The sequence below is a fragment of the Phragmites australis genome, chromosome 1 (genome assembly GCF_958298935.1).
Source record: "Phragmites australis chromosome 1, lpPhrAust1.1, whole genome shotgun sequence".
Taxonomy (NCBI): Eukaryota; Viridiplantae; Streptophyta; class Magnoliopsida; order Poales; family Poaceae; genus Phragmites; species Phragmites australis.
This window is the reverse complement of record NC_084921.1, coordinates 16,917,889-16,944,899: the sequence shown is the minus strand read 5'-3', so window position 1 is coordinate 16,944,899 and position 27,011 is coordinate 16,917,889. Positions and strand designations below refer to the sequence as shown.

Sequence of the window (27,011 nt, the reverse complement as noted above, 5' to 3'; positions counted from 1 at the left end):
CTTCCGGATTCCTGCTTCCCAAAGCTTTCACCTCCCAGTTCCATGCCTCCTGAGGCCACCGCCTCGGGCTGCTCGGGCTGCCTTCTCGAAGGCAGCAAGGTGAGTCAGCAGGCCTTAGGAAAAATCTGTCGGAAGTGGAGCACCAATCATGCTTTGCCTGCAAGGAAGTGATTGTCATTAAAAGCCTAGGATTAAGGACATCGCTCTGACACTCCGGCGTGATGAAGGCTATCCTGACACCCTTGACAGTGCAGCGCTGGCCCCCAATCGGCGACCGGCTCGCCACACTTCAGGGAGCAGGCATCACGATAGTTACCACAATGGATATTTATCTCCACCGATCAGGTAGAAAGTAGTTATCCGGGATAAGGCCTAGTAATTCGGTCATATCCCAGATATTTGTACATTATGATAACTTGTATGCCAAGCTACGCATGGCCTATAAATAGGAGGCCACGATCCTCTGGGCAGGGGACGTGCAAGACAACAAAAAAAGACACAAAGGTGAAAACACACAAGTTACGTTGTGATACTCCTCCCAGAGCGATCCATTTTTCTACCATCAATACATTCGTGATGTTCCTTTCTCTTAAACTTTGTCTCCAAACTTGAGTCTTCTCCTTAAAAGAAATTTTCGCCGTACTTGTTAGGGCAAGACGAACTCTTGCTCCAACAAACGGGCCAGCAGCCTCAAAGACCCTCCATCACTCATCTACCCCTACCGAACCTGGGCCAATCTCCGAAGTAGAAACATTATTGAAAATGTTGGTGGCTTCAATTTCTGAAATTCAACCTGTTCATCACGAGTTCAGCAAGCTGTGGCACATAGTGACCTGCATCAATTCAAAATTCTTCTTGAGTGGACATGCCAGTAATTCCATAGCCATTCTAAAAAGCAACTTGTTTAGGCTCCTTCGACCAGCGTGATCCGGCATGAAGGAACCTGAAACTCTTTTTTCTTTAAATAAAAAGGAAGGAATCTGAAACCTGCAGTAGTGAAGTTTTTTATTTTGGAAAATGAGATGTCACCCAAAACTAGTTGTTTTGTCTTTAATTACGTGGATTATTTTTCTTGTTTTCAGACACTTTGTTCTGTTATGATAACATATACACAGTACAGTTGTACCCATCAATACCATTTTCTGAGCCGGAAGACATTTAGGAGGCCAGCATCAGTGTTGTAATAATAGCTGTCCAGCTTATCCTTTATATGCTTAAACAATTTCGTTGGAATATCTCTACTGGAGTCCTGGATACCCGCCGCCTGTGCTCCAGCGCCCACCGTGACTGTAGCGCGTCTGGGACGTGCCCGGCGCTCGGCTATTTGGGTTGTTGGAGTCCGGCAACAACCCAACTAATTAATCTGATTTAGAGATAAACTCAGTTTAATCTTGTGTATTTTTGAGAGATAATCCTCTATACATTTGTACTATATAAGCTTAGTGCTTAACATGAATAATCAAGCTGAGATTATTCCAATATTCCCCTCTTTCAAATTTATACTTACATTACCTTATCCAGCTATCTTTGAATTAATCGACATTCTTATTATTTATGGTTATAAAATACACAAAGCTAATTAGGAGAGATCAAAATTTGGAATTCGAATAGACATGTATAGCCTGAACTTTCAACGTCAGAATGGTTTCCTGATTTTGATCGGTATAGACAAAGCATACTGAAATTCTAGTATTTGATGGTTTGCCGCTTTAACTAACACTAGACAACAAGGTCTTGAGAACAATTATCTTTTGTTTTGTGAGAATCAGACAACACATTTTCTTTATTGAGGATCAGATAACAACTATCCTGTTCATGTCAAGAATTACTTAACCTGCGTAGCTCTCTCCGGAGATATAAAATTCACCGTCCTTGTACTGCGGGAACCTCATGAACCAATTTACTACGAACTTGTACGCATCCTCAGCTACAAAATGAAATGACGCCACACACATGTTAAATATTTTCAAACAGTGATGAACCAAACACAAACTCCCTAAAAAGTACTGAAATTACCTACGAAAGCGTCATCCAGTTTGGTGAGATCGGAGGATGTGTAGGTGTAGGAGAAGCAAACCCCAAGAGGAAACTCCAAGAACAGCAAGTTGGTCAGTCGCAAAAAAGAAAAAGAAAAAAAGAACAGCAAGTTGGCCTCTGGCAAGAACAATCCAAGATACAGCAATTATCAGGCCTTTGCTTGAAGAAATTGCAGTGAGCTTAAAGCAAAAAGTTGTCGCAGGCACCTCTGTTCCACGCAAACTTGTTGAAGTCAAGCCCTGCTCCGTATCTGGTGACCCTGAGAGGTCCCAACTCAGAAGTAGCTCCATATTCAAGTAATGGTGGGGGAAAATGACACTACATTATTTTTTTTCTTGAAGAATGCAGACAGAGTAGCAGGAAAAGATAGCCCATATTGTTAACTGCAAGGAGAACAAGAATATTTCTACATGCTAAACCTTGACATAGAACAAGAAAAAAATAATTGAGCAGTTCATTAAGCGAAGCTCCACATAAATCATACATGAAATGGAAGAAACCAATCAACAAAAGGACAGAACAAAAACACCGCTACTCTGCTTCACTTGAGCTGCAGCACAAAATACTAAAGAGTGAACCAGACACAAAGAACACTACTAATTCTTTTGCCATGTCATTCATTCCGTATGGCCAAGCTATTAAAAAAGAAAAAGAGAATAAGTAGCAACCTCTATTGAGCCAGAGCAGGAGAGGCTTCTGCCAGGGCGACGCCTGGGCCTCGAAGAACCAGTCGAAGAGCGCCCTGCCATTGTGCTCGTTCACGGTGACGTACCCTGAGAACTGCGACACCGGAGGGCTCCTCGGCTGCGCGGGGAGAAACCCCACCCGGTCGCCTTCCTGCTCACTGTAACCCACTGCCCCTGCGTAGCAGTGCAAGCTCAGGGAGGAGAAGAAGAATAGTGAAGATGAGCTGCTGCTGAAGCTTGTGCAGGGACAACTGGGGGATAGGACGCCTTGCTCTTGCTGGCACTGCCATTGTAGCCATGTGAGGAGCTGCACAAGGGAAAGAAAGAGAAGGCGAGGAAGACAAGAGTCAAGAGCAGCGGCATGTGCAGCGCAACTATTCAGAGAGAAGTACTCAGTCAGTAGCAGCCTAGCAGGGGCTCAGCCCGAAAGTGTGTGATAATGAGATCATGTGAAGTGGATGGTGCCTTTGCCTCAGTCGCCTGGCATTGGAGGGGCTGAGCTCAGCCTCGGAAGGATCACAGGTTGGTTGCAGGATGGATGGATGGATAGATGCATGGGTACAGCAGAAGCTAGGTGGTGGCGCATGCAAGATTTACAAATGCGTTTTACTTTCAAAAACCGTTCCGCAGCGGTAATCGCGGTTGCCGTGATAATCATACAGTAATTTAATAGAATTCGGTAGAAATCGGTTAAATTTTGTTAAATTTTTATTTTTTTAAATTTTAAATTTAAATTTAATGGGTAATCATTCGGTTTATAAAGACGGTGCGAATCTAATCATCTGGTAACTATGATCGCATGTGCGTAGGATAACGATTTTAATTTGCTGGAGTTGTTGCACCCTCGCCGAGGGCATCTTCCTCTCTGCCTGCCGGCCGATACCTGCATCTGCGTTTGCTTGGCACGGTCTCGAGGTCCAAGATTTGGTTCGATTTTGATTGAGGCGCTCCTGGCAGGTAGCCGCATCGATGACGACGCAGGCCGGCAGGCACCAAGAACGGAACGTGCCAAAAATGAATTTGGAGCGGTGCGACCGACCATGGGCTCAAGTACGTCTTCGGTTGGGCCTCGTCATGGACTACAACTGTAACCATCGACCCAGACTTCTCCTTTTCTTTTGGGTTTAATAAAGTGGCCCGTATTCTTGGGAGTCTCTGTCCGGTTATTTTTCGCCTGATAATCATCCAGTGAACACTGAACATCATCAATATTTTCGAAAACATGTCAACGGTTTCTAAAAACTAGTTCAACAATTTCTGAAAACTATTTCAACGGTTTTAAAAATCCTGGCAACAATTTCACCGAAATCCATAATTTACTGAGAGGTCGTAATAACTCACACATTCGTGTACAAGCCCTTGTTTCTAATCATCCATCTCTTGCTTCGTTGAAACTCCTTGCAACTAGAAACCTATCACCCCTCTCTTTTCAAAACAAACAATGGGCCCCACCTTGACTTTGTTGGAATGTGGCCCATGAGTACGAGACTCATTCAGGAAATCCAAATTAAAAAAGTACTGGTGGTTTAGTATCATTCTACTGGTGTAAAGTGGTATACACCAATATAAATAGTGGATCTCCCTCTTTTACTTGAAACACAGAAACAAAGAGAGAGTGAGTTCTCGCTATAGATACATACGCATGCACACACATATTCACATATTTTTGGTGTGTAAAATCGTGTGACTTACGATTTGCGACCATAGCGTGGTTCTAAGTTAACGTAATATTTTCGCATGCACACACATATTCACATATTTTTGGTGTGTAAAATCGTGTGACTTACGATTTACGACCATAGCGTGGTTCTAAGTTAACGTAATATTTTTGCCACCAACGTATTTTGTTTGATTTAAATGGCTAGAGAATGATTAATACACAATCAATGCCATTATTTAGAGTTAATTGATAAGTTATTATTGACTGGCAATTAGTGAGACGTCATTACAGGAAAAATGGTTTATGAGGGCAATCAATTTTCCTGATAAAGGACTAATTAGAGACGTCCAGGTTGTGCACAGGAGAAAAACCCCACATAATACTTTCATCCTTCCATCTTCTACCTTTTGGTGATATGTGTTGTGTGCGACGAGCTGCTGGATCTCACTGGCTCTGTGCTTGGCGTGCACTAAGGTTGGGGGTGAGCGATATCTTCAAACCGTTGATGTCGTGAAGCCTGCACAAGAGGTGATAATAAGGTTTTTGGGTAGCACAACTGCACGTATGCTGCCTCGTTGATGATTGCGGCTGCAACTCATAACTGCATCAAATATTTTTCTCCATCGATCAGACTGTGAGTCCATGTCGTTCTTGATATTTATTTTGTTTCATAGCCTGTTGCTAACGGTAAATTATTTTACATCAGTAAATAATTATGAAACATGCCTCCGAGTAGAATATGGTAATATTATAATAATGTGAATATTTCCAACGGACTGTCTACCCCTTTTCATTTTTAGAACCTGTCAATATTTTTTTGAAACATAATCGACAATTGTTGAAAACCTAGCAAATTTTTGAAAGGTGTTCATTAGGTAGTGACCGGCAGCAGACAGGAGCTCCCAACTTCTGGTTCCATTTTATTATGGTTCGTGATAGTTTGACAGTATACCTTTTAGTGCGCAAAGAGCATAGCTTTAGCAATAACCAAAGTATTAGTAAGACTTAATACCACTTTGGATTGCAAGGATATTTCCACAGTATTTTGTATATTCCAATACAGAATTCACATTGAATACCACTTAACACCCAACAATAGTTTGATAACGAAAAAGTTCAAATTTGTCTTTTAACAAGTTTGTCGTCCTAAACGTAGATCTAATCAAGATAAGCTCAAATAGTACATATGATATCAAGCAACTGCAGCCGGTCATACCTAACACAATACTAATTAACAAGCATGCACCAACCGTGTTCGCCTGGTGCAGCATCAAATAATCAAATAATTAAGAGCATGTGACACGTCCATGTACATGCATGCATCTAATCTAATCTTCCGAAAGAGGGCTTGCAGGCCTTCAAAAAAGAAAATAGTTCCCCCCATGTGAAAATTCTAGCCCTAGCCGTCTGCAGGCCATCCAATGCTCGGCAGCTGACGAACGACAAGCATGTGCAGGCACAGACTGTCTTAATTTTGATTTTAACCAATTATTGAGTGACATCCACATCAAGTCATGATCAAGCTAGCTAGTTCACATGCTGATATTGAGTTGGATTATGGGTGCTGCTTAATTGAGCTTGTTAACACCACTGATTAGAAGTAGTTAGCTTGATGCATGCATTATTCATGGCGTAATTAAAATTGCACCGATCAAATCTGAACTTTTTTTTTTTGTCTATTCTTAGAGATGTATTAAGACGTATCACTGATTATAACTTGAGGTACTAAAAATTGGTACTCCAGTACTAAATTTTGGTACCTCAGGTACCAAACTCAAGTTATAATTTGGTACTTTTCAAGGACCGTAGAAAGGTTCATCAAATTTTTATGTAATTATGACTCCTATCGGTTATCCTACAAACCTACATTGCTAAGATCTGCTTGTCTTTCCACTGTTTGAACCTTCTGAGGTTTGATACCATAGCTATATGCTTCCTCTGATTCAAAATGTACACTGCTACAGAAATATATTTTTTGAAGGGGCAGATTACTGTCAGATTATTGAAACCGACTATAATAAAGCTATAACAGTCGGTTCCAGTGCTCAAATCGACTGAAATTATTCATCGAGCCAAGAACCAACTATAATAATAGCATACTACAATCAATTTCTAGTAAGAATCAATTTTAATACATTACAGTCGGTCTATGCCACAAGCTGACTGGAATAATTAGACTAATACAGTCGGTTCCAAATAAAAACCCACTAAAATATGTTGGTTTGCTTGTTTTTAGTGAGATATTTAGAAATTCATAAAATATTCATGCTGAGCCGGGCGAAACAATTATTTATACAAAATTGTAGATCTCAACAAGATCTATAACTTTATAATAAACACTTTTTCATTAGAAGTCATTTTGGTACCCAAATAATTATAAAAAAATTTAGACAATAACAGTCAAAAGGAAAAAACAAATCCCATTCTCTTAGCAAATAGTGATAGTTGAGAAAGTAAGAGGCTTCGCAAAAGGCGAGAGGTCATGAATTCAATTCCTATAAACCGCATGTGTGCGTATTTCATGTGTAATCTTTATTTGGATTTTTTCAGCGCTGAAATTATGGGATTTTGGGATCGATTAGTATTCAATCCAACTTTATGGCCCAAGGAGCCCTACATCCTCTGAACCCTAGTACATTGTCCAGGCTGAGAGTTTGATTCCCACACTCAACTTTCGGTCGCCTCTACCTCCCCTGATTCCCCTTCTCTCCCTCTCATCACACCTCGTGCTTACATGGAATTGTGGCAACCTCGACTGGATCTGTGTTGAGGGCAACTCGTTGGCCTCACTCGGAACATCGAATGCGAGTTTAGCCGCAGATGGCGGTGTGACAATAAGGAGTGGATGACCGTGCTGACTTTGGTCACTCCTCCTCTATGGCATGCCCTGTGTGCAACGCACGCCCGTTGCTCACCCTCTCGAAAGGTATGTGTAGGTGCCCCTCTTGAACGCGGTTGACCTTGCCAATAAGACTTTCCTGCAAGTGAATCGAGAACACAAGTAAGAACATGGTAGATGCAATATGAATATTGCTAATTACCAATAATGAACTCGAGTTTAGCTTCCACAAACCGAACAAGTGGCAAACTATTTAAAATAGAATAATCTAAGCAGAACCCGAGTCTAAACTATGATGACTATGGAATATATATAAGGGAGACGTGAGGAGATCGACCTAAGGTTGTGCGGCCATGGGGAGGAGCGCACACAACCTGGACTTGGACTCAACACGCTTACAAGGCCCAACATGACCCAAAACGGTAACACAACACCTTATTTTATCGACTCTAATTGATTTCTAAGAAATCTAAGAGTGGGACTAGATCCGTTGGAACGGGATCATCGTAAGCTTTCTAGCACCTACAAGAACGCATCAATTGGACTCTATATGCGAAAGTTATGCCATTTTATTGACATACTATCCGCAGAATCCGAACCGAATTTGGAGTCCGACTTGAGAACAACTTCGAGTTCAATTAGACTTGGCCTTCGAGGGGTGACACCCAGATGATGTTGTGGTGCCTCTCCCATATTCCTAAGAAACAAAACATCATAAGAATTTAGTAGCATGACATCCTTTACCAAGAAAGTATGAACATCGAGTAATGAGCTCACATTGTGGTTAAATTATAGCACACATGCTCTTGTAATAGACCCTTGTAACTCTTGAGGATTATTAGTATTGTACGTATCCGAAGGATTGATGTCCTCATCATCCTTCCCCTCTTGAATTGTAGTCGTCCTTGACTCAAGCTCATCTTCTTCTCACATGTATGACTTCAAATCTGAAATCTTAAACATGGAACTAACCCCAAAATCCGCAGGTAGATCCAATTTATATGCATTATCATTTACTTTATTGATTATCTTAAATGGTCCATCAACTCTAGGCATTAACTTTGATTTTCTTAATTATGTAAACCTATCCTTTCTCAGATGCAACCAAACTAAATCATCTTTCTTATGTTTTATAACATATGAAAATGACTCAATAAATTCTACCCATTTTGCATGTCGTTTATTCAATTTACCTTCTCATAATATATTTCAATGATTCATGATCAGAATGTATAACAAATTCTTTATACCATAGATAATGTTGCCAAGTTTCAAGCACACAAACTAAAACATACAATTATTTATCATAGGTAGGATAATTTAGACTTAGCCCACTTAATTTCTCGCTAAAATATGCAACTGGCTTACCTTCTTGAATTAGCAAGCCTTCAATTCTAATCACACTAGCATCACACTCTAACTCAAAAGTCTTACCGAAATCCATTAGTTGGAGCAATTGAGCGTGGGTGAGCTTCTCTTTCAACAACTTAAAGGCTTTTTCTTGTGCAGGTCCCCATTTGAAAACCACTCATTTCTTTGTCAACTCATTCAAGGGGGCAGCAATGATGCTGAAATCCCACAGTGATAGAATCCCACAAGGCCATAAAAGCTTCACACATATGTGACAGTCTTAGGGGTTGATCAGCTCTTTATGGCTTTAATTTTTGCTTCATCCACCTCTATTTCATATGGAGTAACAACATAACCAAGAAAAGAGACTCTATCCATGCAAAATGTGCACTTTTTGAGGTTACCAAACAAATGTGCATCTCTCAAAGCTTTAAAACAACACATAAATAATCAAAGTGTAGGTCATGTGACTCGATATAAATCAAGATATCATCAGACTAAACCATCACAAAATTGCTAATGAAAGGATGTAAAATTTCATTCATCAATCATATGAAAGTACTATGTGCATTAGTTAACCCAAAAGATATTACTAACCACTCATACAAGCTAAACTTAGTTTTAAATGTAGTCTTCCATTCATCTCCAAGTTTTATTCTAATAAGGTGGTATCCACTTCATAAATCAATTTTAGTGAAAATTATAGAACCACTCAACTCATCAAGCATGTCATCTAGCCTAGAGATAGGATAATGACATCTTATAGTAATATTATGATGAGCCTATGGCTCCTTCAGATACGATCAATACCATCAATAATCCTCAAATCATACAAGGTCCAATTACAAGAGCATGTGCACGACAATTAGACCACCAGACAAACTCATTTCTCGCAGTTTATACTTCTATGGATGGATTACTACTAAATTCTTATGATATTTTATTGCTTAGGAATGTGGGAGAAGTACCACAACTTTACCCGGACGTCACCCCTCAAAGGCCAAGTCTACTTGGACTCGAGGCTGAGTTCTTGTTGTGATCGTAGTTGAAGTTATGGTCAAGCATCAAGACAACACGTTAGTAAAATGGGTATAACTCACTCATACGAAGTCCGTTTTAGACGATCTTGGACATTCTGGAAAGCTTACGATGAACCCTTTCGAATAGGTATGAGCTCGACCAAATATTTCTTATAGTTTAGTCAGAGTCAAAGAAATAAGGTGCTGAACTATCATTTTGGACCTAGTTGGGTCTTGTAATCGTGTCGGGATTGAAGTCCAGGTTGTGTACGTCTCTTTCCACGATGGCACAACTCTAGGTCGACATCTTCATATCCCCCTATAAATATACAGTAGTCGTCATAATTTAGGCTTCGGTTTAGCTTAGATTATTCTGTTTTAGATAGTTTCGCCATTTATCAGTTTGTTGAACCCCAACTTAAGTACTTCATTGGTAATCAGCAATATTCAGATTGCATCTACTTTTTCTTGCTTGTATTCTTGATTTGCTGGCAAGGAAATCCTTCTTGGTGAGGTCAACCGCGTCTTGGTATGGTTGATAACCATGGAGTAGTGGTGTAGTGGTTATGAGGGTTCTTGATCTGTTCTGATCGGATCCTTTGGATCATCAACGTCGAAGCTCAACTAAATCGACTTATCATATTACCTACGAAAGATCGGGAATCCCCGCATCAAGTGGTATTAGAGCTTCGGTTGCCTGTTAGGTAGTATCGGTTATCCCCTTTGTTTAGTTTTGTTTCATTACCTAGAGTCCAGAAAATTGCCCCACAAAAATATTTAAATCATAGTTATTCCGTTGTCCAAACCACTTTGTGCCCTTCACAATTTTGTTTTCAGTTTTCGCGTTGTTGAGTTCGAGTCCATCGTCGGTGTCTTTGTTGCTGATCAAGTCATCGTGTCCTATTTTTCTAGCGTCGAGTCCTTGTGTGCTATAGCCAAGTAGTCACTCCGACCACCTACTCGGGTTCAAACCACCCCCTTGGGGTCCGGTCATCTAGTCGCCGCGACCACTTAGTCGGAGTCGCCCACCTTCTCAAATTCGACCACCATAGCCGAAACAGAGATAGCCAAAGTTCAGAGAGAGAGAGAGAGAGTATCTTTTTATTACCTTTATACCCTTGCTCTTCAGAAAAAGTTTGTGACCCACGTACCTCACTGGTATTAGAAAAGTCAATAGAAGAGTTTTGAGTTTGTGTCACATTTGTAAAAAAAAGCAAGAAGCAAAGAGTTTCAAAGAGAGAGAGAGAGAGAGAGAGAGAGAGAGAGAATTAAAAAAAAATAGTCTGCATTGCAAATTTTGTTCTATTGTGCTTGTGTCTGTTATAGTTTTCGGCTTGCTTGAGCTAGTTCTAGGAACATGTTCGGGCCAACAACTATGATGAGTACTGTGGACTCTTATTAAGCTTTGCTAACCTGATTTCAATTATTGCTATTCCTTACTATTAAATACTGCCTGTCTAAGCTACACCTTCTCTTGATCAGAATAGTTTCTTCCCTTGCAACTACCTCACTCGCACCCGATAAGGTATCACGAATTAGCCATCGGTTGTGCCAACTGCTGTGATTGGTAAGAACACTTGCAAGAGCATGATAAGACGCTTGAGAGTGTGTGACTCCACTTCACTTTTCACCACCTAGTAGTCAATGGGGATAATATCTTTTGTTGTCTTTTGTTTGCTACTAAACATGGCAGGTGAAATATCGGATGTGAAAGAGTGTGTTGAGGGAATAACTTACATTATTGTTGGATGATCATCGACAAACTATTAATGACAACATTGACAAGAAGATTGCAGGAACTAATATCGCATTGCAGTGACTCAATGAAAGCATTGCAATGCTCAATACACGCTTTGATCGACTGGTTAATTTGCCACCGAACAATGGTCAAATGGATCCTCATAGTGCAGCTCATGAACAAGAGTAGTCCATCGTGGATGATGAAATTTTGAGGAAAGAACATGAAGCCTTTGATGAATGACAAAGGAACCGATTGAACTTCAACCGTTAAGGTATAAGAGGTAATAATTTTTAGCAATATAACCCATGTATTAATGATGATCCATTTGCTAAGGTTAAGTTTACTATACCATATTTTGATGATGCTTATGATGCTGAAAGGTGTTTAGATTGAGAGATGATGGTAGAACAAAAGTTTAATGCTCATTTAGTTCCTGAAGTGTATAGAGTTATGAAAGCCACTAGTGAATTTAAAAATTTTACAATCTTCTAGTGGAATAGGGTATGCATTGATAGATTAGCACTACTACATGAAATGCTTTAAAGGTTGCTATGCGTAATAGATTTGTTTCACCTTCTTTTAAATATGATTTGCGTAAGAAACTACAACAGTTAAACCAAGGTGATAATTCTGTAGAAGAGTATTATCAGGAGCTAGAAATTAGCATGCTGCGCTGTGATATTATTGAGGATGAAGAGGCTGCAATTACACACTTTTATGGAGGGTTAAGGCATGAAACTCAGAACATAGTCAATTACAAAGAATATGATAGCATTACTAGGTTGTTCCAACTTGCATGTTTGGTAGAAAAAGAATTAAAGAACAATTTTGGAAACTCGACTACTTCAAAATCAACATCAGATCAGGACAAAATAGCCCCACATTTAGCTTCACAGTCTGCTGCCCCCTTCTCGAGTATGGCGCGTTTAGCAGTACCCTCGACACCATTACATGCTCTCAAGGTAAGCAAATCTGCTAGTGTGCAGACTCCAGTGAAGAACTCTTTTTTGGTTGCTTCAACTGGTTGCATGACTGGGATTATTTACCACCGATGTAAGGGAATGGGCACATTCATGAAGGATTGCCCAAATCAGCGAGCGTACATTGCAACAGAGGACAATATGTAAGTGCTAGTGACGTTGAGGATGAATATGCTCTGGCAGCTAACCTTGCAGGTGAAGAGGACGAACATGAGACATATATTGACCACGAGGAAGAATTCAATGCTGCTGCCACAGAGAATTATAGGAACATCATTGTGCAGCGAGTGTTAAGCACTAAAATAGAGCAAGCGGAACAACTACAACGCCACAATCTATTTCAGATGTTCCTCGTAGTCAAGGATTACCGTGTTCGCGTCATTATTGATGTAGGGAGCTGCAACAATTTGGTAAGTTCAGATTTAATCAAGAAGCTTGCCTTGCCGATAAGAACTCATCCTCACCCTTACCATATTCAATGGTTCAACAACAGTGATAAGGTGAAAGTAATGCAAATGGCTAGGGTGCATTTTTCTATTGGTTTATACCATGATTGTGCTGATTTTGATGTAGTACCTATGCAAGCATGCTCTCTTTTGCTAGGTCAACCATCGGAGTTTGATACAGATGCAACACATCATGGTAGAAGTAATAAGTACACCCTTATGTATAAAGGAAAGAAAATAACCTTTCTACCTTTAACCCCTGTTGAAATTATGAAATGTGAAAAAGAGATAACTGAAAATAAGAGAAAAGAGCATAAGCATGAATATGAAAATCAGCAAGTAGCAAAACAAAATTTTCCACCCAAAAAGGAGAAGGTGACAACAACTTCTAAGTCCGATAGAATTAAATTGAAATAATATATTATGTTTGCTACAAAATCTGACTTTGCTGAAATTTATGACAATGAGCTACCATGCTATGCTTTGATATGCAGACATACTTTTGTTTCACTCGATGATATATCTAGCTCTTTGAATCCTGCTGTTGCTAAGATGCTTTTGTTTCACTCGATGATATATCTAGCTCTTTGACTCCTGTTGTTGCTAACTTTTTGCAGGAGTTTGTAGATGTTTTTCTAGCTGAAGAACCTCCAGGATTACCACCAATTCAAGGAATAGGATAACAAATTGATTTTATTCCAGGAGTAATTTTGCCAAACCATGCTGCATATAGGACCAACCCAGAAGAGAGTAAGGAAATTCAGCGACAAGTTCAAGACCTTTTGGATCGTGGGTACGTACGAGAAAGCCTTAGTCCTTGTGTTGTTCCTGTTCTTTTTGTTTCTAAGAAAGACGGTAGTTGGTGCATGTGTGTTGATTGTAGATCCATCAACGATATTACTATAAGATATCGTCATCCTATTCCTAGACTAGATGACATGCTTGATGAGTTGAGTGGTTCTATAATTTTCACTAAAATTGACTTGCGAAGTGGCTACCACCAGATTAGAATGAAACTTGGAGATGAATGGAAAACTGCGTTTAAAACTAAGTTTGGCTTGTATCTTTTAGGTTAACTAATGCACCTAGTACTTTCATGCGATTATGAACGAAGTTTTACGTGTTTTCCTTGGAAGATTTGTGGTGGTATACTTTGATGATATCTTGATTTATAGCAAGTCACATGAGTCACACTTTGATCATCTACGTGCTGTTTTTAATGCTTTGAGAGATGCACTTTTGTCCGATAACCTCGAAAAGTGCATCTTTGCACAGATCGAGTCTCTTTTTTTGGCTATATTATTACTCCACAGGGAATAGAAGTGGATGAAGCAAAAATCAAAGTTATAAAGAGTTGGCCAACCCTTGAGACTGTTACTCAAGTGAGAAGTTTTTATGGTCTTGCGGGTTTCTATCAGTGTTTTGTGCGGAATTTCAGCACCATTGCTGCCCTATTGAATGAATTGACGAAGAAAGAAGTGGTTTTCAAATGGGGACCTGCACAAGAAAAACATTCAAGTTGTTGAAAGAGAAACTTACCTATGCTCATTTACTCCAACTCTCTAATTTTGGTAAGACCTTTGATCTAGAGTGTCATGCTAGCAGGATTGGAATTGGAGGTGTGTTAATTCAAGAAGGTAAACCTGTTGCTTATTTCAGCGAGAAATTAAATGAGCCAAGTCTGAATTATTCTAACTATGATAAAGAATTGTATGTTTTAGTTCGTGTGCTTGAAACTTAGCAATATTATCTATGGCCAAAAGAATTTGTTACACATTCTGATCATGAATCACTGAAATATATTAGGAATCAAGCTAAATTGAATAAACGATATGCTAAATGGGTTGAATTGATTGAGTCTTTTCCATATGTCATAAAGCATAAGAAAAGAAATAACAATGTGATTGCTGATGCGCTTTCTAGGTATTATACCATGTTATCTCAACTTGATCATAAGATTTTTGGTTTAGAGACTATTAAAATTTTATATGTTGCTGATTTAGACTTTAAAAAAGTGCTTGAACATTGTAAAGAAGGGAAAACATAGAATAAATATGTGTTGAATGAATGGTTGCTGTATCGTGCTAATAAGCTATGCATTCCAGCTAGCTTCGTTCGTCTTTTGTTGTAACAGGAGACGCATGAAGGAGGATTGATGGCACATTTTAGAGCAAAGAAGACTGAAGATGTGTTGACCATCCACTTATTTTGGCCAAAGATGAGACGTGAAGTTGAGCGTTACATTTTACGTTGTACCACTTGCAGCAAAGCTAAGTCTCGCTTAAATTCACATGGTCTTTATATGCCTTTTCCTGTTCCTAGTGTACCATGGGAGAATATTTCTATAGATTTTGTTTTAGGACTGCCTTGGACAATGAGGGGGAGGGATAACATATTTGTAGTTGTGGATAGATTTTCTAAAATAGCACATTTTATATCTTGTTATAAGAGCGATGATGCTACAAACATAGCTGATTTATTTTTTAGAAAATTGTTCTACTATATGGAGTGCCCAATACTATCGTCTCGGATCGTGACACAAAGTTTTTGAGTCACTTTTGGAGATCACTTTAGAATAAATTGGGGGCAAAGCTACTATTTTCTACTATGTGTCATCCCCAGATCGACGGTCAAACAGAGGTCGATGCACTCCACCACCATGATTTGAAGCCCTACCTGGGAGCAGAAGAAGAGCTTAAGTCGAGGACGACTCCAATTCAAGAGGAGTAGGAGGATGTTTTATTGCTTAGAAAAATAGGAGAAGCACCACAACCTTACCCAAACGTCACCTCTCGAAGTCTATTCGGACTCAAGGCCAAGCTCTAGTTGTGGTCGTGGTTATGGTCGTGGTCGAGTCTAAGGACAACACGTCAGTAAAACGGGCACAACTCTCTCATATGAAGTTCGTTTTAAGCGATCTTGGACATTCTAGAAAGCTTATGTTGAGCTCTTTCGAATGGATATGAACTTGACCAAATATTTGTTATAGTTTAGTTAGAGTCAAAGAAATAAGATGCAACGCCACGGTTTTGGACCTAGTTGGGTCTTGTAACCGTGTCGGGGTCGGAGTCCAGGTTGTGTATGCCTCTTTCCATGACTGTACAACCCTAGGTCGACCTCCTCATACCCCCTATAAATATACAGTAGTCGTCATAATTTAGACTCAGGTTTAGGTTATATTATTCTATTTTAGATAGTTTCACCATTTATCGGTTTGTTGAACCCCAACTCGAGTAATTTATTGATAATCAGCAATATTCAAATTGTATCTACTTGTTCTTACTTATGTTCTCGATTCACCGGTAGGAAAAGAATTCTTGGCGAGGTCAACCGCATCTTGGCACGGTTGATAACCATGTAGTAGTGGTGTAGTAGTTACGAGAGTTCTTGATCTATTCTGATCGGAGTCGTTGGATCATAAACGTCGAAGCTCCACCAAATTGACTTATCATATTACCTATGGAAGATAGGGCATCCCCACATCATATTATTAATGGCTCTATAAATAAAACACATATGCCAACTACCATCTTTCTTAGTAACCAAAATAATGGAAACCCATGACTAAGGCTTTCTTGTACGTACCTAATGTCAAAAAGATCTTAGACTAATCACTGAATTTCCTTAGTCTCATCCAGATTGGTCGTATATGCAGCACAGTTTAGTGAAGTTTCTCCTATGATCAAATCAATTTGATGTTATATCTCTCAAATAGATGGCCATACAGGGGTATCTTAGCTGAAAATACATTCTCATACTCCTACAAAAGGTTAGCAACAACAGGAGGTAAAAAGCTAGATATATCCTCAATTGAAAATAGAGCATATTTACCTATCAAAGCATAGCATGTCAGCTCATAAATTGAAAATAAAGCATAGCTAGATATATCATCAATTGAAATATCATGATCGACTTTGGCCAACATTTCCATTCGAATTTTCAATGTTATAAAAATAAACTGGAACAGCTTGGTGGTATTTTACCAAACCGTCTATCTTTTTTGATGTTATGAAGACAAATTTTCGTTTGACATAAAGAAAACTAATTCGTTCTTTAAAAAAACTTGATAGAGTGGAATTCAAACTATTTTGACCAATATTTTTTACCTACATCTGGAAAACGTCAAAATAGACTAATAGTAATAACAAATGACCTATATAAAACAACCCAGGCGTCATAAAATGGGTGAGTCTGATGAAAAAAAATAATTGCTAATATCGTATTTTGTAGTTCATACTACTTCCAGCCACGAAGAAGAAATGTTTTGGATGTTCACATATATCAAAAACATAATTTGACCGTCAATTTTATTATAATGTATTTTTCAACAAAAGCCCAATAAAATCATGCAAAACAATGAGGTAAGATAAATTTACTCATAATAAATAATTTGATGACGTGTGTTCTAAAATGCCATTTGTTTTCACTAAAGGGATAATTCTCTAAATTTGCTTAGAAAGTAGTTACACTGTATCGCTGTGTAGTTCGACATTAGCAGGAGCGGTCAAACGGCCGACGGCCGGCGCCCGGCGCCCGGCAGTTGGTTCATCATTCATCCACGTGGAGAAGTGTTGTATCGAATTCCCAAATCCAAAGTAGAAAGCAACATATAAAGATGACACTAATACAGAACATCATATATATAATATTTTATCACCGTCGGTTCGATAGTAATTGATACTGAAGACGTATCAGTGCCGGTTCTTAAACTCCCGCGTACAAAAAATAGCTAAGAAAATAAGAATCAGCACTGATACTCACTATTAATGTCCATTCCAGCCACGAACCGGTACTGATAGTGACTGTATCAGTATCAGTGTCGGTTCTAGCCACGAACTGGCACCGATAATTGTTACTGTCAAAACTCATCTTAAAAAATTCATAAATTTTTCACACGAAGTTGGATGAGGAAAAACTTTATATGAAAATTATAGCTCTCGATGAGATCTACAACTTTGTAGTTGAAAACTTTTTAATTTGAAGTCATTTAAATACCTAAATAATTATAACAAAGTTGTAGCAGTTGTCGATGATAGCTAATATTAAAAAATTCATAACTTTTTCACTTGAAGTCGGATGGGAAAAACTTTATATTAAAATTGTACGTCTCGATGAGGTCTACAACATTGTAGTTGATTACTTTTTATTTAAAATCATTTAGATATCCAAATAGCTATTCAAATATTCGGTCAGAAGATTTCAAAAGGATTTATTTTGCTATTATACTCACAAACGGACGATAGTTGAGATGGTTAGAGGGGTCATACGTACGCATATCCTGTGAGATCTTGAGTTCAAGTCTTTGTTGCCGTATGCGAGCGAATATCACGTGACTTTGCGAATATTGGACGTGGTCGGGTGCCTCTGGTCGCAAATTTTTTTTAAACTTTTTTTGGTCCGAAAAATGTTGAATTCAGACGGACTATCAGTCCCGATTGGAGCCACGAACCGACACTCATAGTCCACTATCAGTACCGGTTGAAACTACCAACCGACACTGATAGTGATTTTCAGTGCCGGTTCCATACTCGGCACTGATAGTTAGTGATTATCAGTGCCGAGTAATCAGTGTAGGTTCAGAATTCATTACTGATGATAATTTTGAACCGATACTGATAAGGTGATAAGGTGTTTTGGTGTAGTATGAGAATAGTCCTTCCAAATTAAGTGTACATAAAAGACATCTATTGGAAAGCGACCTGCATGCATGCGCAGTGCTGCCTTCGCCCGTATTATTTGGTTCTTCCTTTCTGATGTTGCTTAGCTAGAAAAGGAGACAGATACAATAATGTGGGTACATTTCAAATTTTATAGTTTGTTGTTATTTACGATCCGTTTAGTTCCTTATTTACCCGACAATAAATCCTTTGTTATGCTCCGTAGCATCTGTCAGTGTAGCATAATACTTGTTTTGGGTCATCGTCATAAACCATTACAAGCTATTATTGAGGTTTCTCTAGTAATATAGTGCTTAAGACTCACATTTTATTTAGGGTTTAACTGTTATTAGCATGTTACTCGTATATAATATTTTTCTTACTTTATGACCAAAATGATAAGTAAGCCTACTTCCATTTTTTTAGCAGATAAAGCTATTCATTTCCCTTAAGTTCAGTACTGCATTACAAAAGCAACGCTTTCGAGGTTTCTTTAGTAAAGCACTGCTTAAGAATCACACTTTTATTTAGAAATACCAGTATAACTCGTACACACATATACACACTCATACCACCACACGCACATACTCACATAACACATACCAAAGACTGGAGATACGTAGCTTTAAGATTGACGAAGTCACCACATGCATCTTACTATCGACGAGTACGTCACCTACCACTGAACAAAATTTTTGCCTCAATGAGACACATAAGAAGCAAACCTGTAGTTTGATCTCTGGTAGGTAAAAGGTACAACCATCGCTACTAACCATCTAAGCTAATGATTGATTCTCTGCTTAAGAATCACACTTGATTGAGGATTTATCTGTTACCACGTGTTGGTGAAAGAAAATCTTCCATGAACAAATTGCAGTGATAGCCAATTCACAAGAATGATTCAAGCTTGGACGAGAAGTGGAGATAGATAGAACACCATGAGTCTTCAAGGAAATCTGCCCCTCATGGCATGGTGACCAAGAGTCTATATTTATACTGATATTCAGAGTGTAAATGTACAAACATACCCATATGATGTTGGAAGAGATACAAGTTCTTTACTATACCACATGGCATAGAGATAGCCCCATAATTCATTGCTATGGCTGGTGAGGCGGTTGTTCTAGTAGCTGGTCGTCTATTCCAGCACCGTACTGTACCAGCATGTTAGGCGCCACCACTTGCACCATCATGTCAGGCGGCCACCACTTACTGGTATTAAATGCCGGTCACTACGCTGCAAGTGGGGGGCAACCTGTCGGCACTCTCATGGTTAATCTTTCTAAAGGGCCGATGGTTTCGGGGGTCTGGAGGGTCCCGAAGGCATGGCCTTCGGGACCTGTCCGGAGCCATGGGGTTCAGAGGGGTCCTGATCCTGATGGTCCTTAGGCTTGGACTGGCGGAGCCAAGGGGGTGTCAGAGGTCCTTGATGGTGACCCCCAATAGCAGCCAAGGGGGTGTTAGAGGTCCTTGATGGTGACCCCCAATAGCAGCCCTCGCGAGGATGGCCAGTAGTGCAGTCATCTCAGCGGGCCTCCGGTGATTCTTGGCTCCTTGGCCATGGGCCCTCAGCCCTCCAGCAGTTTTGAGTTGGGAAGTACCGGTCCAATGGTTTAGGCAGAATGCCTAATGTCACATGCGAGACAGAACATTAAATGTAGCATGCGGTTAGTGATGTAGTTGCATCTGGCCAGGTGGTAGTGGGATGTGTGACGCGTTGGTATTGGAGGGTCATGGATAGCGGTTTTGCTTCCCCATGATAGCGGGGACAAGGTAGGATGGCGACAAGGGAGGACGTGTGCTCGTGCCATGAGGCGTCAATGACTCCTCCTTGGGTGGATAAAAGCAAGAGTTTTGGTTGGTTGGCGTCCTCATCTAATATTCTCGCCTCTTTATTCCCTGCTCTTGCCAATGCACTCGTTGACCACTGTGCCTCCACTCTCCATCACCATTGACCGCTCCCCGCTATATTTCCTAGGTCGTTATGACTTGTTCTACCGCTCGCGGTAGGGCTGGATCCCCACCGGGGGGCTGTGCGACATCTAGGGACCAGGTCACCTTGTCGGTGGGAGCCGTGGGGGCCATGATCCCCCACTGCTTCCTAGGCCGCCGTCGAGCGGGGAACTTTGCCACGCAAGCAAGATGCACCCTTGGTAGACCAGTGTGCTGGGGGAGTCGATCATCGCCATGACCGCTCTTGATTGGATGGTTGAGGAGGGGAAGATCCCCTCTAGGTCGGTGGCTCACCTTCCGATGGGAGAGGTGATGCTGACCCTGTGGAGTTATTAAGTGGTGGTTTTTGATGGCTTCTTTGACATGGGGCTCAAGTTCCCGACTTCACCGCTTCTCGAAGGGGTGCTCCACCACTTCTACGTGGAACTTTCCCAACTCTCAGCCAATGGCATCACCCACCTGGCCATATTTGAATGGGCCATGTGGGTGGAGGGTTGTGAAGGTTGGGCGAAGCTATTTGCTTCTACCCATGAAGCAAGCTGCCAGTCAAAGCCTCAGACGGAGGGCGTGGAGACGAAGGCTCTCTATTTTGGAAGTGTGAACTTCTAGCTCCAGCTGGAATATCAAAACGCATTCCTGGCGAAGGCCATTAATAACTGGTGGTACATTGGGTGGACGGAGGAGTGGTTTTATTACGATGTAAGCTTCGGATCCCCCTGCGCTCTAACAAGTGGGACATTGAGTACATCCAAACCCCAATGGTGGTTATCCTCGAGGATCAATTGATCTCGAGGGTGGCGCTCCTTTGGAGGGTGGCCCGAAAGATGAGTATGCATGATCTCGCGGAGGAATTCACGATGATGCGCATCTAGCCTCTTTAGGCGGGCTGGCACCACATCTTTGAACAAGGTGGGGATGGCAAGTAGGACATGTATTCCAGGCCCACTGAAAGTTCTGGTGAGTCTTCTTCATTATTTAGCTTCAAATCCGTAGATGTGAGACACCTTTTTCTTTCAGAGAGTTGCCTCCTGTTGGACCGAGCAACCAGGATAGTGGAGAAATTCCTAGGCCAACCCTCCGTCGTGGAGCAGGACGAGCCTATGGAGCTGGTGGGGACCTGGGAGCGACACAACTGGATCTTCTCCCACCTCGAACCGACAACTCTACATTGGCCTGCTCCAGCGGAGCCTCGGGCTGCGCAAAAGAATGGCCACGCCACGGGCTCTGCAACTTCAACAATTTTGCACCAGACTCGGACTCCGCCTGGTCCCACAGGCTTGTGTGCCAACTAGGCGACTGAGACAAATGAGGCCATGTCAGGCAGGATAAAGCACCAGAAGTGTGTGGCAGACGTTCGGTCCATAGGCAATACTGCTGAGGATGAGTCCTAGTCCGGGGGTGGTGACAGTAGGGGGACCTTGGCCCCTCTTATTTAAGGAGGGGGCTAGGCATCCGTGGGAAACTCGATGGTGTGGGATATTTTTGATCCCTTTGCCGATGTGGACGTCATGGGCCATGCGGATGTGGCTCTAGGAGGCGCATGTAAGACCTTTACTGACCCTCGCGTGTTATCTTAATGCTTCAGTGCTTGAGGATCCTGACCTTCGTATTCCTTCTGGAATTCAAAGGCAACCAAATCAGAGCGAGCCTCAATGTCCACTCCTGAGGTCACGGCACCCTCGTAGGGCTTGATGACCATTCTGGCAGTGTTCCCTACCGCCACTCTGGAAGCATAGGTTTTGACTTCTCAGGGTCTTGTGCTGGGCCATGGCCTAGACCTTGTGGCCAGTGTAGGGGGAGCTGGGCCCTGCGTGGTGGGCGCCCCAGCGCTCTCTGGGAGGAGCTTGAGCTTCGAGACTCTGACCCCGGACGACATCACCCTCCGCCCGGAGGCATTGAGTACTTTTGCTTCAGCCTCGTCGCTCTTGAGTAGTGGAGAAATTAGATCATCTCTTGCTCGGAGGCCCCCAAAGGAGGTGGTAGCGCGTCTAAAGGCGATGGCCTGGCTGGTATATTTTAGGATGTAGGTCTTTTTAGCACTGACCCTCGGACCACTATCTCATCCATCCTTTCTTGTATCTCGTAGCAACTACTGCTAGCGAAGGCACTGAGTTGCTCGTAGTGCTAGACCCTCGCGGTAGCCCAAGGCACATCACGGGAGGAAGTGGTGGAGCTCCAAAGCCCTTTGGAGGAGGCCACAAAGCATGCAGATTTGGCAGAGGGTCATTTGTAGGGTGAGTTAGCGCGTAGGGAGCAGGTAGAGGGTTCCTTGAAGGAGGAGGCAGTGCGATGGGAGCATGCAGAGGCTTCCTTGCTAGAGGAGATGGTGCGATGGGAGCACGTAGAGGCCACAACCCAGGAGGCTATCAAAGCCCACCGGGTGGTGGTGGAGGCTATCAATGAGGCCCGAGGCACCCTCTGCGTAGATTCGTGTCGCCTTGGACAGCTTCCACCGTGGAGTATGGGCGAGGCATGGGTGGCCTACAACACTACATTTCATGTCAGAGCTTGTGAAGTCCAACATCCGAGGGACTCTAAGTTCAGGAGTTTAGGCTCTGAGCCCAGATGCCTCCTTTGGCGCACTACCACCACCTGGGTGGCCTCCTCGTTCGGATGTCGCTTTGTAGGGACAACCGCTGCACATGGACGACACTTCGCAGAATCGGCCTTTTGAGGTGTAGTCCTCAGTAAGCTTTGCTTTTTGTTTGTTTCTCTACTTCTTTTGTGGGAGGCTGAAGATTCATTGTGTTAGTCCTTCACTCCTTTTTTTTAATGTATTATGATTTTACCCTCCACTCTTTGATGAGGCCATGTCCCTCTCAAACTTTGTGCATTTATCTATGTGTTGTGTTGGGATACCTTTGGGCAAGATTTGCGCCTTCAGGTTCAGTGATTGGAGCGATAGGAAACGTCCTCGATGCTCTGGCTGCCACCTCCAGAGGAGGGCCCAACACATCTGGATCCTCTAGACCTGCGCGATCCTTCTCACAGTGGGAGTGCGTTGTCCTTCATCATGATTCCCATGGATGTTTGGACCTAGGGGTGGCCGCTGATGTCTTGGTGAAGCAGGAGCTAGGAGACCCTTTAGCTTTGCTTCGGAGGTCGGATCAAGTTTTGTAGGGGTAGAAAAGTGATGGACAGCCTTTGAGGTTGCTGGCCCAAGAGAGTCCTGGCGTTTTGTTCTCCCCTGTGGCTCTAACGGGCTGGTGCCATCGGGCATCCTTGCGGACATCATGGCCTGAGTCAAGGAAGAGGATGCGGAGGAGGTTGCAGAGGAGAAGACAAAGCTGGATTTTACAACCTTCGACTTGTAACCTTTCTAGGCGGAACCCTTAGCTCCTCAGGTTCGAGGGATTCCATTTTTAACAGGCCTTCGCGCCTAGGGTACCAGCATCATAACTCCATGCACTGGTATAGATCTTCCAGAGGGATCGATGGCTCCGGAAGCCCAGGCTAGACCTCCTCATCTCGTCGTACTTTGGGGAGACGTGATGGCTTAACACGTTTGTTAGGCATGGATTGACCGAATGGCATATCTCCAAGTGTTACTTCTATACATTTGATACATGAATAATAAGTAATATGTTGACTTTATTCCTCTTCTTCACTCACACCTATGCTCCAAAAGTTTTCCCCCTTCCCATCCCCCTCGCACTGTGTGGTCGTTAGCGGCTGAAGGGTGCAATTATTAGGAACATTTAGGTGTATTAGGTGTCTTCGAGGTGGCGAAGGGTTTATGATCTCTATGTGACCGAGGCTGATGCCTTTGGGTAGTGGAGGGTTTAGGATCTCGATGCAACCGAGGCTGATTCCTTTTGGTGGCAGAGGTTTAGGACCTTGATGTGACTGAGGTTGATGCCTTTGGGTGGTGGAGGGTTTTAGGACCTCGATGTGATCTAGACTGATGTCTTTGAGTGGCGGAGGGTTTTAGGATCTCGATACGACCGAGTCTGATGCCTTCAGGTGGTGGAGGGTTTTAGGACCTTAACATGACTAAGGCTGATGCCTTCAGGTGGCGGAGGGTTTTAAGACCTCGATGCAGCTGAGGCTGGTTTGAGGAGCTCGACATGATCGGGGCTGATGCCTTTGTGTGGCAGAGGTTTTAGGACCTCGATGCAACCAAGGCTAATGCCTTTGGGCGGCGGAGGGTTTTAGGACCTCGACACGACCGAAGCTGATGCCTTTGGATGGTGGAGGGTTTAGGACCTTGAATGCTGTATGTGGCATTATTTTGAGCAGAGATATAATGTAATTTCGATGTCTACTGTTTTTAGCAAATAGCTAATTGTAGCAGAAGATATGGCTAGGTCGGATCGCTATTGTTAGCACATGCCAAACTAAGGGCTTTCGTACACCATGTAAGGGTCGAAGGTAAGTGGTGATGCTGAACTTCAAAAGGGGCGACAGGTGGGTGTACCTTTCACGAGTTGGGCCTCCTTGCTGATGGCCACGACAAGGCTCGATGGAGACAGGGCTATTCAGAGCCCTGCTTGGTGAGATCTTCTCCTCTTTTCTGGTGTAGCATCATGATGGTGTGCAATGAAGGCAGTGTGCCCGACTCCAACAGAATTTGTCTAATGCACGGGCCAACTCATCATTGGCCCTGTACGTTAGTGACCATGCCATAGGGTGAGGTTACGCCAGGGGAATTTTCTCCGTCTAATTCTTGGGGTCTTGCGCCTGTTTCCCTTGCATGTGTCCAAAGTACTTTAGGCAGTAACTTTGATGGGATGTGTGAGCGAAAAACTGGGGCATTTTGTGTAGTCGCGTGCTCTCAAGGTGGAACGGGAGTCATTGCAACCTGGCTTTATAATCTGTGCCATGCCTTGCGACCTGGTTGCCTTTGGGTGGGACAAGATTTCATCTTGCAACCTAGCTTTTCTCTTGTATGGCATCACATTCCACTCTGAGCGAACCACCATTAACGCCGGTGCCAATCCCGTTGGCTGTGCTACTGCTGAGAGTGGGTGATCTCAAGGGCCTACTCATCGGGCTGGAGTCGGCCACCATTATGTTGCCGTCATTGTAGAGGGGATCGCCTCCCTTTGCATCAACTCGATCCCTCTAATGATGAAGAGGAGATTGACTGGGATCTCCTGGAGAAGGAGGTTGACGAAGAGGAGGAAGAGGAGGAGGTAAAGGAGGTGTCCCCCGATTTGTCCTCCTCTTCCGACGGTTCCCACTACTGCATCAACCTCCAATGCGGGGCACAGTGTTTGAAGCGCCTGCATCGGCCCTAGGGCCTCATAGCATGTCGGCATGCCGAGGTTTTTTAATCTTTTTTTGGGTTGCTTGTGAGACTTGTAGCTTGGAGGGGTACCCTTCGTGTGTGAGCCCCTTTCTCGTTGCCTTTACATATATATATATATATATATATGTGTGTGTGTGTGTGTGTGTGTGTGTGTGTGTGTGTGTGTGTGTGTGTGTGTGTGTGTGTATTTGTTCCAGACGCTCTTCCCCTAACTTATATCTTGGCAAGTCTGTGTTTGTCCCCTATTTTACACGTAGTATTTACGGAGTGATTCCACATTCCATGTGTGGTGAAGGGGGCCCTCGTCCTTGTTTGCCAAGCTATAGAAGCCTGGCCTTTTGGATGCGAGAACGAGGTAGGGGCCTTCCCATTTGTTCTGGAGTTTTCCCAGAGCCAGTACGCGTCAGAGGACTAGATCTCTAGGTTTGAAGGTTCGCGGCATGACCTTAGAATTGTACCAAGCCTTGGTTTTAGCGATGTAGCGGTCAAGGTTCTGGATGGCATGAAGCCTAGTGCCTTTTGCAAGGTCGAGGGATACTTCTCTTTCTCCGATAGTCTCTAACAAGTGAACCCAAAGGGAGCATCCCTTGATTTTTGCCAGATTCATGGCTTCGTCGCTGAATAGGAGACGGAAGGGAGTAAACCTGGTGGGGTGGGTGACCATAGTGTGGAGGAACCACAACACATTTGGGAGCTCTTCGACCCATAGGATTTTAGCGAGGCCGACGATACATCGGTTTAGCATATAGAGGATGTTGCCATTGGTGCAGTTGACCACCCCATTGGATTGTGGGTGACAAACCACGGGAAAGCAGATCTCGGTGCCAAGGTTGGCGCAGAACTCCCAGAAAGGGTGTAAGTCAAAGGTGCAGTGGGACACCCAAGCAGCATATGAAGTTTTTCCAGAAGAATTTCTGGACATTCTTGGATTGATTTCCCTGAGGGGCTCAACCTCGATCCATTTGGAGAAGTACTCCAAAACCACGACCGCATATCGGAGGCTCCCTTTAGCGCAAGGGAATGGCCTGATTAAGTCCATCCCCTAGCGTGCCAAGGGCCAGATGGGAGTGATTGGCTGCAGTGGGGGTCGGAGGACAATGGCTTCGACATCCCATCCACTAGCATCCTTGGTAGGTGTGGATAAGTTCCTTGGCATCGATCATGATAGTAGGCCAATATAGCCCCTAGCGGAGCGCTTTGCCTGCGAGGGAGCGGGGCACAAGGTGGCTGCCATAGAGCCCCTCGTGAACCTCTCTTAAGAGGTGGGCCCCCTGCTCCTTGGTGACACAACAGAGGAGGGGGCTACAGGCTCTGGTCTTGTAAAGGGCTTCGTCAATCAGGAGGTAGCCCCTAGTATGCTGTTTAATATGACAGAGCTCGATCGGGTCATCA

At 42.7% G+C, this 27,011-nt stretch overlaps 1 protein-coding gene across 1 annotated transcript; it reads right to left on the bottom strand.

Moving 5' to 3' along the window:
* Positions 1-309: 309 nt before the first annotated feature.
* On the bottom strand, positions 310-26,658 carry LOC133931406 (uncharacterized). Its single transcript, XM_062378281.1, has 6 exons — positions 26,078-26,658; positions 2,706-3,130; positions 2,244-2,296; positions 2,017-2,089; positions 1,835-1,927; positions 310-833 (listed from the first exon to the last, which is right to left on the bottom strand). The coding sequence occupies exons 1-6, from the start codon at positions 26,656-26,658 to the stop codon at positions 775-777; spliced, it is 1,284 nt and encodes a 427-aa protein (XP_062234265.1). The 3' UTR covers positions 310-774.
* Between the last annotated feature and the right edge of the window lie 353 nt (positions 26,659-27,011).